Source organism: Apteryx mantelli, chromosome 9 (assembly GCF_036417845.1).
Source record: "Apteryx mantelli isolate bAptMan1 chromosome 9, bAptMan1.hap1, whole genome shotgun sequence".
In the NCBI taxonomy this organism is placed as follows: Eukaryota; Metazoa; Chordata; class Aves; order Apterygiformes; family Apterygidae; genus Apteryx; species Apteryx mantelli.
In genome coordinates this window covers 28,965,198-28,980,975 of record NC_089986.1, presented here as the reverse complement: position 1 = coordinate 28,980,975, position 15,778 = coordinate 28,965,198, and the positions used below count along the sequence as shown (strand labels likewise).

The 15,778-nt window shown below is 46.8% G+C and overlaps 2 protein-coding genes across 11 annotated transcripts in view; both read right to left on the bottom strand.

Moving 5' to 3' along the window:
• ARMC8 (armadillo repeat containing 8) overlaps nucleotides 1-3,419 on the bottom strand; it is a 74,863-nt gene extending 71,444 nt beyond the window's left edge. For 7 of the 8 annotated variants that reach the window (XM_067302037.1, XM_067302044.1, XM_067302038.1 and 4 more), the window contains exons 1-2: nucleotides 3,330-3,419; nucleotides 1,357-1,433 (exon numbers count right to left, since the gene is read on the bottom strand). In XM_067302037.1, the coding sequence (XP_067158138.1) occupies nucleotides 1,357-1,433; nucleotides 3,330-3,374 (122 nt within the window). In that variant the 5' untranslated portion in view covers nucleotides 3,375-3,419. Of the gene's footprint in view, nucleotides 1-1,356; nucleotides 1,434-1,935; nucleotides 2,002-3,329 lie in introns of those variants that run through there. The other variant, XM_067302040.1, reaches the window with a different exon arrangement.
• A 1,624-nt stretch (nucleotides 3,420-5,043) lies between these two features.
• On the bottom strand, nucleotides 5,044-15,661 carry DBR1 (debranching RNA lariats 1). Of its 3 annotated transcripts, none has more exons than XM_067302034.1 (8): nucleotides 15,438-15,661; nucleotides 15,227-15,351; nucleotides 15,035-15,115; nucleotides 13,447-13,532; nucleotides 11,976-12,200; nucleotides 11,054-11,134; nucleotides 8,551-8,696; nucleotides 5,044-8,011 (listed from the first exon to the last, which is right to left on the bottom strand). In XM_067302034.1, exons 1-8 carry the CDS (start codon nucleotides 15,632-15,634, stop codon nucleotides 7,333-7,335), a joined length of 1,620 nt encoding a protein of 539 aa, XP_067158135.1. In that variant the 5' UTR covers nucleotides 15,635-15,661; the 3' UTR covers nucleotides 5,044-7,332. The 3 variants fall into 3 exon arrangements, with proteins under 3 accessions (XP_067158135.1, XP_067158136.1, XP_067158137.1); XM_067302035.1 differs by having other exon boundaries at nucleotides 15,256-15,351; XM_067302036.1 differs by lacking the exon at nucleotides 15,035-15,115.
• Between the last annotated feature and the right edge of the window lie 117 nt (nucleotides 15,662-15,778).

Here is a 15,778-nt window from a genome sequence, read left to right as displayed (position 1 = left end):
CTGGGAAAACTCTTCACTTAAACTTCAGAAGATGTGAATAACAACCCAAAAGATAGGGAAGGGATTCCCAAGGGCTGGGATTCCACAATTCTTTGAAAAGAAAGGACAGCAGGGAGGGAGCACTACCCAGCGCTCAGAGCATCCGCCAAGGAGAAAGGAGGGGCTCAGTCAGCCTGCTTGCACACAGGGTGAGACACATCCTTGCCCCTGGGAACATCCAGCTCACCTTTGTGAGCAGTGGACTAAGGCGGCCAAGAAGTAGAAACAAAGGGACACTTTTCCATAGAGAACAGTTAAGAACCTGTAAATAGTTACACTGGAGGACCAGAAGGTTTTATATAGGTTAAAAAAAAAAAAAAAAAAAAAAAAGGGATATTCAACAACAAAAAAATTCCAAGACAGTTTTATGCATGCTGGGTTTTTCATGCATTTCAAAGGGACTCTGATATGTTGCCTACTCCCTCCATGGAATGCTTTCGGGAGTCACTTTGCTCATCGGCTATTGGAAACACCTCAGACTGTCCATGAGCAATGAAACCCAACATTATTGGCCTTTTGGTCTACTTGGTGCTTTGATGTCTTCTGGTACTTTGCTAGTTAGCCACAGCTAGCAAGCAAGTTGCATGTAATCCTGAGAAAGCCTGGTTTCACCACTAAAAGTCAGTCCTAGGCAAGGAACTGTGTGCTACATCCCTGTCTGAATATAATGGAAAGTACAAGTCCAATGGAAAGTACTGTACAAGGACAGTAAGAAAACAGCTAGATCTTTGCACCAATTTTACTACGTGTTCACTAGTGGTAGTCTTCTACTGAATCTCTCAGTCATTATCTCCTATCACTGGCATGCAAGAGAAGTACAGAAACATAAGTTATGTCTAAATTAATTTCTATGGAAGCATTTTCTTTCAGCTCTCAATTCCCTTTGATAAGATAGAAGCCACACATCAAAAAAAAAATCAACACTCCAGGCATGGCAGCAGGGGAAAGAGCTGAAGAGGCAGGTATGCTGACTTGGCAGTGAAATAAGAGAAGAGATTCTCATCAGACCTGGAAAAGGAGCAAAGAGAAAAGGCCAGAAGGAAGAAAAGTATCAAAAATAATTTTGGATGCTCACAGAATGTTTTACCTCACTTCTGGCAATTGGGAGGCTGGGTTACCAACCATACGTACCACAGAGTGATAGTATGCTAAACAGACACTATCATGTTTGCATGAAAATTCATGTAACAAGTTTTCCAATAGGATTTCTCTAAAAAGACGGGAAGAATCTCTTTCCACTGGCATACCACACTACTGGGATTCAAGCAAACCTAGCCTAGGCACAACAACAGTTCAAATATGTTTCATATGACTTACATGACACCTTGCAGGACTTTCTGGGGATCAAGGTCAAATAATCTATCAACATAGTGGCGGCTACTGGCCGTTACTTCCTGCAGAGAAATAAAAATAATTTTTCTTTTAGTATATAATTTACATCAACTCATAATAATGGCAGATAAAAAGGAATGACTAAAGCAGCAGCAAATCTACAAAACCTACCAAGCAAGATAGCAGCAAAACCACAGAATCATATTTAAATGTGCAGTATGTTACTGCTGGGCAACATCCACACAAAGAATTAACCCTGTGTTTAAACGTGATTTAAATAAGCTGTACCTAATGTGGACACCCGTGTATTACGAGTCAAAGCAAGTTAATGGAGTACCTCCAGGTATTTAAATATTTATGGACAGGACAGGCAAGAAGGGGTCCACTTTAGGCATCAGTACTGCCTTCGCTTCAATCTTATTACGTGTAATTACTATATAGAAAAAACAGAGTTCTCATACAGAAAAAGCTCTTAAGAACAGTTAACGTTGCTCAAGAAGAACGCTCACAAGCAACCTCTCAAAAATAAGGAAGCTCGTATTAGGACATTTTTCTGAAACTTACCTTATCGTAACATATTTACACACTTCTGAGACTCCGTACTCCACAAACCGCCCCACACAATTCCACCAGGGAGAGCAGCACAATACTCTCCCTAACGTTCCCAGGGCGACTCTCTAATACAAAGTGAACTAACTCTCCTCTCGGCAACAGGACCACGCTTGCAGGTTAAACGTTTATGCACCAGTGATGTGTTATTCTGCAAAGCTGGAGATGGCAAGCAGTCCAGAAAAGAAGGGTGGGAAAAGGGAAGGGAAGGGAAGGGGAGTTTTCCCTCCAGGTTCTCACCAACATGTGCCAAAGCACCTTTCCACTATCTTGGTTTTTCTTATTTTTGCTAGGCTTTTCCCATTTTTCCCTTACGAGTTTTCCTTGAAAGAAGCTATAAGGAAACTGTAAATTCCTCCTTGCCTTTGGAAGCATCTACACTTGGACTAAACCCGCTCCCGCCTCCCCATCCAGATGCTGGAGGTGCCAGCGGCTTCTTGCCTGTAGCCTCGCACAAGTCTGGGAGAAGAAGAATCATCTAGAGGCTGCAGGACTCTCGTCTCCAAGAGCACCGCTACGTTACGCCAAATAAATTATACGGTTAAGCTTCCACCATGCAACCAAGGGCAGCATTCTGGGGAACAGCAGCGGCCTTTCATCTACCAGATCTGTATGTTTATACGCAAAAATGTTTTGGACTTCAGACTTCCCACTGCCTTCTGTTTCCAAAGCATCCTGGCTTTCAGCCTATTCGCTACCCATTAGTGCTGAAGAAGGTCTATCGCGCCCAGGCACACGAGCTCTTCGAAAAAACCCGAAGCGCCAAAAAATTTATCAGCATTACCGCAGTTTTGGGGTCCTCTTGCCCAGCAAGAAACTTTGACCAAAAAAGCCTGCGGGCGCCGTCAGCGGTAACGGCGCTACCCGCGCGCTCCGCGGCGGCTCGGGGCCGGGCGAGCGGCGCCGGCTCCGCGCGTCCCGCCGCTTCCCGGGAGAGGGAGAGGGCGGCGGCGGCGGCGCGGCCTCCCCGCGCGGCGAGGCGGCCCGAGGAGCGGCCGCCAGCCCGCACCGGCGCCCCGCCGCCGAAGCCGCCCCCCGCAGCGGCAGAGGCGGAGAGGGGCGGCGGGCGGCCCCCGAGCCGCGCCGAGCCGCGGACGGGCTGCGGGAGGCGGCGGGGCGAGCACAGCCCGGCTCCCCGCGGGAGGGCGGGAGCCCCGCGGGCAGAGCCCGTCCCGGAGGGCAGCGCCGCCCCGGCGCGGCCCCCCGGCCCGGCGCGGCCCCGCTGCGGCCCCCGGCGCACAAAGCGGCCCGGCAGGTGCCGGGGCCCCGGCGCGGCGCGGCCCCCGCGCAGGCCAAGGTCAGGCCGGCCCGGCGCAAGCGGGCGGGCGGCGGCGGCGCGCGGCACTCACCGAGAGGACGCTCATGCGGAGCGGCGCCTCCAGCACGCACGCCATCTTGGCGGACGCAGCAGCAGCCGCAGCAGCGCCGGCGGCGGCGCCCTCAAGCTCGCGCGCGCGCCGCTGCCGCCGCCGCCGGGCACGGCCACATCGCGGGGCGCGGCGCCGCCGGGCGGGGGCGGGGGGGAGGGGGGGAGCGAGGGGGCGGGGCGCCGCGGCCTCGCGCCCCGCGAATCGGCCGACGCCGAAACCCCGCTACCTTCCGCGAGCCCGCGCCGCCGCGCCTGCGCCGCCGCCGCCGCCCGCAGGGCGGCACCTTCCCCCGCCACCACCCCCGCCCTTGCCGGCAGCGGGCCGCCGTGCGCATGCGTCCGCCGCCGCCCGCCCCCGCCTCTCCCGCGGCGGCCGTGAGTCAGGCGGGCAGAGTGCGCAGGCGCGGCCCCGCGCGGGGAGGGGAGGGGAGGGGCGGGGCAGGGGGCCGTTAACGGCAGGGCGCGGCGCGGCACCGCCAGGCGAGAGGCGCTGCAGCAGGTCGCCGCGCCTCAGCACAGCTTACCTCGCCCGCCGTCGGGAAGGCGCCCCGCAGCCGCCGGGGTCTCGCCGCTCTCCGCACCGGGCCGAAGCCCCGGCGCTGCCCCCCCCCAGCACAGGTTCTCGCCGCGCCGGCAGCCTGCGGCCCCGTGGCCCGTCTCCGGCTGGCAGCCAGCAGGGGCCGTCGCCTTCCCTTCTGTTCTCCGCGGCCCCTGACAGAGGTGCTTTGGGGCTGCCTTCTCGCTTTTTTGTTGCTGCTGGGGGCGGTTTGGAGTGGAGACCCCAAGAAAAGCAGGATTTTTTTCAGTCTTGCTGCAGAGTCCAGAAGATCTGATATTTTGGTATTAGTCCTCCTGTATTTCACTCCTTGAGACGTGGGGATGCTAATTCTATCACTCCGTTACTCCCGAAGATAGCATTAAAGGTGGGGGGGGCGAGGGCGAAGGTAAAAACATCACAGGCCAAGGCTCACTTCAGTCTTCATTTTTGCTAGTGTAAGGTAACTGTTAAGCACAGGTTTGCCAGCTGTTAGCAGAGATACTGCAGAGGATAACAGGGGAGCCCAATAAACATTTTAAGATGCTTTCACACGTCAACTTTAATAGCAGCTGATAGTTGCTTTAATTTGAAAAATATTCCACTTCTCAAGAAAAAGAAGTTATATCCCTTTGTTTAGTGTGTTGTTCTTTTCGTAGATTAATATAACATGCTTTGAACAAGTTACCTGTGTGTTAGCCTGGCATGTAACAGGTGAACACTTTTCTCAAGCACTTTATAGATAACACTAAAAACTTTTTCAGACTAAATGCAAGTCTCCAATGTGATTATGAACTGTACCACAGTCTGACAGAGACGAACGTTTTCCAGATATTTCTCACTAAAATTAAAAAAGTCAAATAATTTGAAAGACTTTAAAAAGAAGTTTTAAAGAGGGCTGAAGACTCTGGATCTTAAGAACTGATTAAACTTTATCAGCCTTTCCTACTCTTTTACATATTTCTCGGAATATTTGGTCTTTGCTGGATAAGCTTCAAATTCAGAGCTGCAGTCGAATTCTACATGCAGCAGAGAACCCTGCTGACAGAGAAAATCCATAATGGATGAGAGCACAGTAGAGAGGGATACTTTGAATTGCAAAGAGGATGCGAGTAACTGGAAGAAAGAGCACAGTAACTCTATACAGATCAGACACGGGTTGTACTCAAACATTTTTTATGGTAAGTACATTTACCATCTGCACCCTGCTCAGTGGGTGCTGAAATACTTCATTAAAAGAAAAAAAAAAATCTTTAAAGATTTAAAAATCAGTATTCTCCCTTGGCAAAGCCTCCTGCTTTCTAGAAAGCCAAAATACATTTATCAGAAAGGGAAAGACATTTACTTTAAAAATCATATGGAATCAAACTAAAGTCTATCAAATATAACCAACATCTTCCACTCCAGTTCATGTAGAATTAGACAGTTGAATACCATGCCCAGATTTCTTGGGAGACTGTTCAGACTCATACCAGAATTTATGCTTAAAATTTCATCTTTCTGAGGGTGCAGAGAAAATAAAGCATTTCCCTTATAGTCTTCAGATCATGGCAAAACATAAGCATAGTTAAGATCTTAGCAACACACCCAGGACCCTTAAAGATATCCCTCAGCTATCTTCAGTAACCTAGCTGATAGTTCACAGCTATTTCAGATAAGCTGAGGGTTATACTAAACTTCCATTTTTTTTAATCACATTTTACAACTCTTCAGTGAGTGTTCTGACAGATGAGCAGGTATAAAGAGATACAAGAGCAGTATTAACAAAGCCCAGCTGATCATTTAATACACAAGACAGCGTTCTCTAGAAAAACCAAAAACCCTGGATGCTAACAGCATCAACCCACAAGGCTAAAGCTGGTAATCGAGACTGTTGAGAACTTTAATTTTGGCATTTCCTTGCTCTTGAATACTTGCATGCATTTAGGTTTCATAGGTAAGTGCTGACGAGAGAAAAAACAGAGGCTAGATGAATGCCAGAGTCTGAAACGGATTCTGACCTGGAAATGTTCTCTCTAATCGCTTCCCTGCTATAGCTCATTCTCACCAATCCGTGACACTTGTGGCTCCTTGTCCAAATCCCTGCTCCAGTAAAGATGCTCTCTTCTCCACAGTGCCTAGGCTTTAGAGGAGTAAGAGAACATGGGAGTTGCTTCTGGTCTTAAAGGCACACTGGGCAGCACGGTCATGAGGAAGTCCTGCTCTGTCCAGACTCCTAGGAAGTGCAGCATGGACTGCCTGCCGAACTTGGCTGTAAGGCTAAGAAGTATGATGACTTATATGCTATAATTATGGAAAACATTGGCATTTTCATGAATTCAGTAAGTTTTATCATCTTAACCGCCTTTTAGGCCCAAAGGAGTGTAATTTGCTTGCTAATACTTTGGGGCAAACAATAATAAAAAGAACATTTCCTGCTTCAGAGAGGACCAGTTTCCTGGCAGCTCCTGTTATTCTCAGCAGAAGTTTAGGAAGGTGCTTTGGAAGACCCAGACCAAGCTATAAGAATTAGGCAAGTTACGCACTAGAGAAAAGAAACATTAGGTGGAAACCCCAGGCTAATGGTATCCATTGCCGTCTCAAGCAATTTATAAATGTCAGTCCTTTCATAGGAAAATGGAACATAGCCCTACTTAGTAAGGATTGAGACAATGATGGTGTTCACATGTAAGAAGCTGTTCATCCTAACTAGTTACATTTTAGTTCTGAGACATGTTTCTGAAGGTTTGAGGAACAGCACACAAGTGAGTTTTTAAGAACAGAGATGCTCTCTTCCATGGTCCTAATAAAACTGTTGTGCTTGGAATTAAGAGATTGGGTTTTCTACCAGAACTATAATTAAAAGCCAATATTGGATATACTAATCATAAATGACAGTACAAGTTTTTCTATGGCATATGGAATATCACCAGTTCCAGAGACAAAAAAAATAATCTCCACTTTTCTTCTACTGCTGTTTGATCATCCCAATAACTCTACCTCCAAGTTTAGTTCAGTGTCATTGCTTACACTAACTTTGTATTAAAACTTTGGTGTAAAACAAAAACAAAGGCAATAAAATCAGAGCATTCAGTCTCATAAATCAGACATCCTCTCACTTCGACTTGACTTACAGCTTAAAAGCTTTCCTCTTGCTAAAGAAGCATGGTAAATCTTGTACAGCAGAAGTAGTAGTATACACCAATAACCAAGAACAGAAGCAAAATCAAGTGATTATACACAAGCTTTAAATCCTTTGACAAGGTACTCCCTGGGAAAAGTTTGCTTCTGGCTTAGATGTTTAATCCAGCTAAGTATTCTTCCCTGTGAGAGGTACATACAGCCCATTGCAGCGTAAAGTAACATGACTAAGATCAAATACTGTTAAAATCATAAGAAGTTCACTACAGCTCTCACCACCTTCCTATAAAAAGGGTAGGGAGAGAACTTAAGTTATACATCATATGAATTATTCTGTTTTATCTTCATCCTCTGCAGCATAGATAGCTTGATTCCTTCTCTTAATTTTTTTCATGCCACTGTTCCCATTTTCATTACAACCAATGCGCTTTAAAGGTCTCTCATTCAAGCTCTTCTCTTCTGTCTGCTTACTTGCCCCAGATTTCTCCAGTTCCTCGTTATTGGAGTCCATAGCATCATCAGATGATACCACCATGGAATCTGGCATGATCCTGATGTCAGAAAAACTTGCAGAGAAGTCAGGAGGATGATCAGGGGAAGGATCTACAGAACACGTACTCAGGTCCTCATCACCACCTTCTTCATCCAGCATTATTTCATCTGGGTTAATGGATGAAAGCCCAGAATTATCTGTATTATATTCACTGGGTTCCTCTGCCGATCCAGCACTGTCCATCTCCTCTTCCTCCTCCTCCTCTTCATATTCTCCACGTACTGAGCCCTCTTCTTTAGCTTGCTGGATCCTGTCATTGATGTCAGTGAGGCCAAACTGGGCACAAAATTCAGTGGTCTGTGGATTGATGGTATGAACTGGTTCCATGTGTTTCTGGGGCTTGCTGGGATCATAACAAGCAGCTGTCAATGTGAAGTTACAGGGAATTTTGAGGTTATGATTCAGCTCTTCTAACACTTCTTTGATGGCTTCTTCTGTCGCACTGTAATCCCACCTAAGTAAGTGTATGAAGTTACCACAAGTGCAGTTAGTCAATATTTTCTGTTCCTACTGCAAAGAAAACTTTTAAGATAATGAATTCATCTAACCACAGATAGCAAACTCCTCAAATGCTCTTTCAGGAACATATATTACCTTTGGTTAATACTGACATTCCCCTCTCCCTCAAGGATTTGTATATTATGTCAACGCACCCAATAAGCATTTACTATCCTAATCTAGGAATCCAGCCAGATTTTCAAGCTCATAGGGTAACTAACAAAATCATCCACATATTTTTTAAATAATGGCAACCATGTATTTCCCCCCCCCCCAAACAGTCACGTCCAAGTTTTTCAAAAAATGTAACTGCCCATACAGAGCAGTAAAGAAGTTTTATTCTCCAGAGCACAGCTCATCACCAGCCCCTTTGTTTTCCAAGGCAATTAGCTAGGCCTGTAGACAGGCTGCAGAACAGACAAATACAACAGTAAGATAAGCAAACTTCCAGTCCCAGAAAAGCACACTTCACTCTCTACTTCGCCTGCTACTTACTTTGCATGGAGGCCATTATTTTCAGGCATATTCCATGAACTCTGGGTCACGTTAATGAGACTGTTGGTAGCCTTGAGGACTGCAATCCACTCAGCATCATACTCCAGTGAGTCACTTGCATTAGGATCATGTTCTATGTCTATTATCTTTAAGAAAAAAAAAAGGGGGGGGGGGAACAGATGAAGTGAATTATTTCTCTTGACAGAAATAGATAAAAAGTTTGAAGTGTTACTTTCATGGTACAATTTTAAGTAAGTTTGGAGTATACTGAGCTAATGGTCTCAAATAAGTCCTCTCAAGGCAGCTCTACATATAAATTTATAGCAAAAATGGAACAAGAACAGACAGTCAACAATGGTAAAAAAAATACGCAACTTTTATAGCATTTCCATATTTTAGCTTACAGCAATTAAAAAGCTGAACACCCTTCTCTTCCTGCTGCCAAGTACTGGACGGTTACTCATCTTAGAAAACAATTTGCTACCCATAAGTTCATTCCTTCTCTTAAGCAGCAGCTCATCAAGGATTGATGGCAACACAGTTACTCCACTGTGTAAACACATGCTCTTAATATAGCGATGATAAAATAAAATTATTTTAAACTCTTTCAGCAGCTGATGAATTGAAACTCAAATCACTGTCTTCCATGACATTTACCCCATTCAACCTATTCAGATTAGCCACAACTGAGCTAGTCAGCTCTGATTTTAAGTAATCCATAAAGCAATTTAAAGTAGTTTTAAAATGTGTCCCAGATGCAGTTTAAACCAGAGCTACGCACAGTTGGATCACCGTGCTGGTGGAAGGAAGGAAGGTAGCATTCCTCCAGGCCAGTTTTGCTATAGGATTTTAAACGCAGACTGGCACCGCAGGGTATCTTTTCAGAGCAAAGGCCTACCCTCAGACTCTCTCCCAACTTCAAAGACATCTAGGGCAAACGGATCCTATCACACATCCCAAGAACAGATAATGAATCACCTTTCCTTTAAGTTGACAAATAAAAGCTACTTTAAAGGAACACTACTAAAACGCTCGACTGCCTTTGAAGAATATGCTGTCAGCAGCTCCTTCTCAAAGCAAAGGAGGTTAATTTTAGCACCTTTACAGACGGCAGTGCAGGCAGCACACGCAGGCCAGGCACATAAACATTGCTCTGCTCTTGGCAAGTTGTCTCCTATGCCAGTTCCAGCTTCGGTTCCCATTCGTAGCATAGCCTCGCACAGAGCACATTCGAGTAGCCTAACCTTGAAGCAAAGGCACAGCTGGTATACACCACAGGCACGTCCAAAAGGCCACGCATCAACAGCAAGGTATTTCTGAATCACCGCCAGTATCGATCTTTCAATACCTGGACAAAAAGCTGCAGATAACCTGACCTATGTTTTGAGGGTTACCGTAATCCATACTAACTTGACCCTCAGGAGGCAGGGGGATAAGACTGCCTGGGCGTCTATGGGTTGTTGAATCCAACCTTGCCACCACAGGCATTGTTTGAGCTCATGGATTGGGCTGTGGGAAAGACTCTGCCGCTTTACTGTTTCCAAACATTATTCTTCACCAATTTGGAGCTTTTGTCTAACTTCCAGGCTAAAACCTCATTCACAACCTGTCTTACCCGTCCATTCTAGTCCTTTACTTGTACAGATTCTCTTCCCCTTTGCACGCTGAAGGCTTAATGCTTCCCATAAGTGAAACTTAAACTAATAGTGGCCTTCTGGCATTTGCAAAAGAAAGGCTCTTCCCTTTGTACAGGCACCTTCTCTAGACCACCTCAAGCTTGAAATCTGCTCTCTTAAACACAGTTAGTGAGAACTGTGCGATGTTTCCCAAGGGGTCTCACCCTGACCTTGTCTAGGTGAAATTTCACCCATCTCTCTGTCCCCATAAAGATAAGTTGTTCTTCGTCAGTGAAGATACCATAAGGACACTCCATCTGACACCTACCGTTGAAAATCCCCATAACCTAGATCTAGCCACCGCCCTTCCTCGCCAAGGTATGCGCCAAACGAGGAAGTACGGCCATGCTCCTAGGAAGTTGCATCAATTCCCACTGGAATCCACAGTACTGAAAGCAAGTTACAGTACTCAATCCTGTCTGAATTCATCAATCCAGATCCCTATCTGACCCAAACTGGTACAGGAAAGAAGCAGAAGAGCCTCAGGACAGTCTTTCTTCTTAGATTTGACATTTGTCAAAAGAGCATGAGAGGAGATTCAGTTCAGGATAAAGCTGAGCTACTTCTCCAGTCAAATCAACTACTTGTCCTAAGGACAAAGAAGACAGCAGGAATAAGCAAACACCACCCCTACATGCTAGGACCTATGGTCTGCTTGGTTCAAGGCAATATTACACAAAGACCATTCCACGTGTGCACCATTCCTAGTTTCTTTCCAAATACCCCATTTATCAGAACCATTCCTCAGCTTATATCTGAGCACGCTCTTTGCGGTCCAGACAAGTGAAGTACTTAGAAAGTAAAAACCCACTGTACATGGTCATCACCTGCAGAAAGTCCCTGTGAGGCAGACATTTATCCAGAGCCAGAAACTTTGTTGCTTTTGGTAGCTCTTCTTTGGAGGTTGCCTAGGAAACAAGCAGTGTTAACAGTCATTAATATTTATTGAAATATGACCATTTTAATCAAGTTATACAGCGAGATTTAAAGGCATAACTTAGACAGAAAAAGAATTTCTGAAACAGAGAAGCATCAGGGGATATAACAGAGGGATGGAGGGATAAAGAGGAGCAGAACTCTCAGAGGAAGTTGGATATAGATGTTAACAAGAGCCACAGGTCTCCCTCAACCAAGGCAGCTGAGCATACTTAACCTGGATGCTGAAAGAAAAGCTTTAACATGATTAAAAACAGACTTGTTGAGTCAGAAAGGTCTACAGTTTAACAAGTAAATAGCTTGCAGATAGGAACAGCAGGCGACACCACTTTCAGGAGCAACTTAAATCAACCAAAAGAAGTTTCAACCTATGGGGGTTTTTTGGCTTTATCTAAGCAGCCTGGAGAACTTCATCTGCCAAGCCTTACTTCAGGCACCCTCCCATTCCAGTTAACCCACTGTCATCCTCCGAGTCACTTGCTGCCCCTCTCTATCACTTTATTTCAAAGTTATCTCCTTTCCCAATAAAGCGTTTAAAAGGATAGCTTTGCTGTAAATTTAAAAATCAAGAAGTTTCAAGTTCAGCGGTTAGCTATTTCATGCTGTCCCTGAAGATTAGGTAGTCACACCACTGATTTATAACATCTATTTTACTTACATAAACCAGTAGTCTTAAGACTACTTAATATCTTGGGGCTTACCAGCTGAGTTTTAATAACTGAGTGAAAACAGTTGATTTTCTGGACATGACTGCCTGCATTAGAATTCTTAAACACACTCAGGACACGTACATTCTTGGTTCTTTTTCTTTACCTGGTGTTGCATGAAAGCTGCAAATTTAACATGAAGATGCGCTGAAAACCAGTAGGTGGGTTTCAGATGCTGCAGAAGCTCTGAAGCAGCGGGGCTTCCTAGCGTGTTGCTCTCCACTTCTTGACGGAAGAAGGATTTCATTTTAAGAAGCTGTTTCTTGTTCCCATAGTGATATATGCTCCTTGGCCAATCATGTGACATAAATATATCCATTGGACGCTTTAACTATCAAGCCAAAAATGCATACAGTATAAGTAAAACATATTTAGATCAAGTTTCAAATTTAAACAGCACAAAAAGGCACTTGTCTAACGGCAGGTGTTCTATCTCAGATCAGATAGTTAGCAGTGACTAACAGCCTCACTTTTTAAAGCAATGAAGTTATACCAGTAAGCACAATCTTCCAGATGGCCTTTGAAGTTATCAAAGGACTAGTCCCCGCAGTTTGTGCAACGCTTTCTCAAGACAGCCAGCTGTGCTTTACATATACTGCCTTATAAGAAAAATCAGAACAGCACTGTAGGTGTCAGGCACTCAGAATACACGCTTGAAGCTACAGCTGTGGAGAAAGTTCTCTCTGCACTAAAGTCATCTTCTTCCTTACGACATTTGAGATTTGTTTAAAAGGGATAATGACTACGTGTGATATTCCTCCTCAAAGGAGGCACCAGTCTCAATGAGCCAAGTACATCTTGGTTCAATATTCAGCATATTTTCGTCAGTTGTATCAGACCATACCTCTAGCAGAAACCTGAGTCCAACTAATATAAAACTCACAGGGAAACACATCAAACCCTTCACAGAAACAGCAAACCTTTATCCATCTTCAGCATTCTTGCATCTAGCGAACACTTAAGCGTACAACTGCAACCTGAATAATCCTTCACAAGATGCTTATAAAAGCATGCATTCACATTACAATCTCAGCCAGAGTAATCTGTTGTGACAAAGCAGGGAGTAGTCCATGGCTCAACCATAAAGTTAATCTGGCCTTTGGGCTCCTAGCCCTGGGTCAAAAATACTTTAACCACAGAAGTTTGGCATCAGCTCACTCTGCTGGTTCAACTTCCGCATATTTTGACTAGTTAACTTTGCATCAGCCAGGCTTCATGTTAGACAAGGTAGTACCTATCTTCCTACATATAATATAAATCTAGAACGAATGCATATAGCTGGGGTACCTTCCATGCAGTGAATTTCATCCTATTTAAAACAAAAAAATCCAAACACGCTCATGCCTGTGCCCGATTCAAATCAAATTTGTACTACTAAGCAAAGCAGTGGAGCAGACATGCAGCAGGAACAACTGCGGAATCACAGCCAGCACAAATGGGTTTGTCAAAATTAGCAAATGTTGAAGAGAAGTCTCAGCTATATAATAGTATACTGTTCAGAATAGCTTTAACATCTTGCTTCTAAATTAATGAAAATCGTTATTATACACTATTGTTAAAAAAAAATTTTCACTAACCTGCTTGAGTTTGAAGACTTCAATATTCCTCACGTGGTAAGCACTTCTTATTGTTTGCTGGTTGTATGGTGGACACTCAAAGTGGCCTGAAACATCGAAGAAAGAATAGTTGCCGGCATCAACAGCTCGCTCCTAACACTGCTGGCCAGCTAACCTCTTGGGCTCATATGAACACCTAGAGCAACGGCAAACACAAGGCTCCCAGGCACTGAAGGAGATGCTGCGCTTTATTCCTGAATGAGGCTTTGCACCAGGCAGGTGAGACAACACCCCGCGTTACTTCGCCACATCCCTTACCTTCACAGTTAGGCCAGCACAGCCACGTGCCATCACACAGGTAGAGCGCTGATCACTGCACGGCCGTGCAACATAGATACCTATTACTGGAGCCAGTTCACAGGGCCACACATCCAATGATGCTGGCACAGCCAAATAACATACAATAAACAAGAACGAGCAAAAGACTGGCACTACCTTACAGAAAGCGCAGTGCATCCCTCTACATGAGGGGTCAACGGCCAGAACATAATCAGGCCACAGCAGTTTACTGGAAAGAGGTGTAAGCTAAAAGGTCATGAGGCACTGCATGAGACCTGACTCCCGAACTCAGGTCACTGATGCAAGGATTTCATGCGTTTCTTCAAGGACCAGCCATGCAAGCACAGCTTGCCAGATTCAGCAGCAGCTTAAAGTGTCATGCCTGGAACTGTCCACGGGTACCACAGACTCTGGAAGGGCAGACATGCTCCCTTACCAAGAGGCATCTAGTCCACAAGTTCGCCTCGAGACAAGAAAGCTGAATGTCTGGCAGAGCTCCTACATACTCTTAAGGATGAACAGCAAGATTACATTCTTAGTAGCTAGCACTGTTGTGAAAAAGTCTCATATCCCATGAGCGATATTCAGGTCAGCAAGCTGTCTGCTTGATGATGACAAATGTAATTAGTACTGATGTATTAAATAGAATCATCAAGTGTTTCAGAAAACAAGTTCATTACTTTGCAGCATGAAAACCACCTGCAAAGTTTCTCTGAAGCAGTATCTTACAAAAGACAGCATCACTATACAGTAATTGCAAATAAGAAAACATTATACCATATTTTGAGGAAATCAAAAAGACTAATCTATCTTCTGCTATTTGCTGACACCAGCTAACATTTGCGACCACATCTCTGACCACCCAGGGAGACCCTTCAAGGGAGGGTTCTTGAACACACTTACTCATATCTGGGGAAACAATCTGACGCTAAGTCTCACTCAGCTCAGGACAGCACGTTTGTAGATACTACACTTATAAGTTGCCTGTTTTACACAAGGAAAACTAAACAGTCTTGCATTAGACTCTCAAAGGGCACTGCCAAGGAAGAACCAACACCACCCCAACCATAACATTCAAAGGGCGCATTCGCTTCCTGCTGTGGTTGGCAGGCAGCTGCCATAATGTTTACCGCCTCCAGAAAGCCACAGGAAGCCGCACGTAAAGCCAAGGGAGGTTTCCAACGTCAAGAGTCGGTGCCCGAGACACGAGAGAAAGAGCTGGAGGCTCCCGCCGCGGTCGGAAGCCCCTTCCACGGCCTCCTCGCCGTACCTTTCCGGTAGTCGTGAGACTTGAAGATGCCCGAGATGCCGCCGATCCTCACGCCGCGGAACCGCACCACGCCCGCGTAACCTAGGGGAGACGGGAGGGCGGCTCGTCACGGCCAGGGCCGGGGCCAGGGGCGGGGGCTAGAGGCGGGGACGCCCGCGGCCGGCGCGGCGGCAGCCGGCAGCCGAGCCCTACCGAGATAGTAGATGTTGGGCGCCACCCACCCGCCGTACGGCAGCTCCTGCAGGTGGTTGGACGCCTCGTGGTTGCCGCCGATGAAGATAGTGAGCACCGGGGCCTTCTTCTCGCCGGAGTAGTACCTGCGGGGACACGACACCGCTGTAGCGGGCGGGCGGGCGGGCCGGGCGCGGCGGGGCCGGGCGGGGCCGGGCGCGGCGGCGCTCACCGGTGGAAGGTCTGCATGTGGCGGTACTTGGCGGGCACGGCCATGCAGCGCAGGTCCGCCTCGTTGCGCACGGCCTGGAAGTCGCCGCAGCAGAGCAGCAGGTCGGGCCGCACGTTGTGCCGCCGCTGCAGCAGCTCCAGCGTCTCGTACATCTTGTCCAGGGCGCCATGGCAGCAGCCGGCCACCGCCACCTTCATGGCCGCCGCCGCTCCGCCGCGCGCAGGCGCCGCGCGCGCCTTTCGCGTCACCGCCGCGCCGCGCGCCTGCCCGCCCTGCCCCGCCGCGCCCGCGCAGGCGCGCTGCGAGCTGCGGGGGCGGCGCGCGCCAGCGGGGCACGCGGG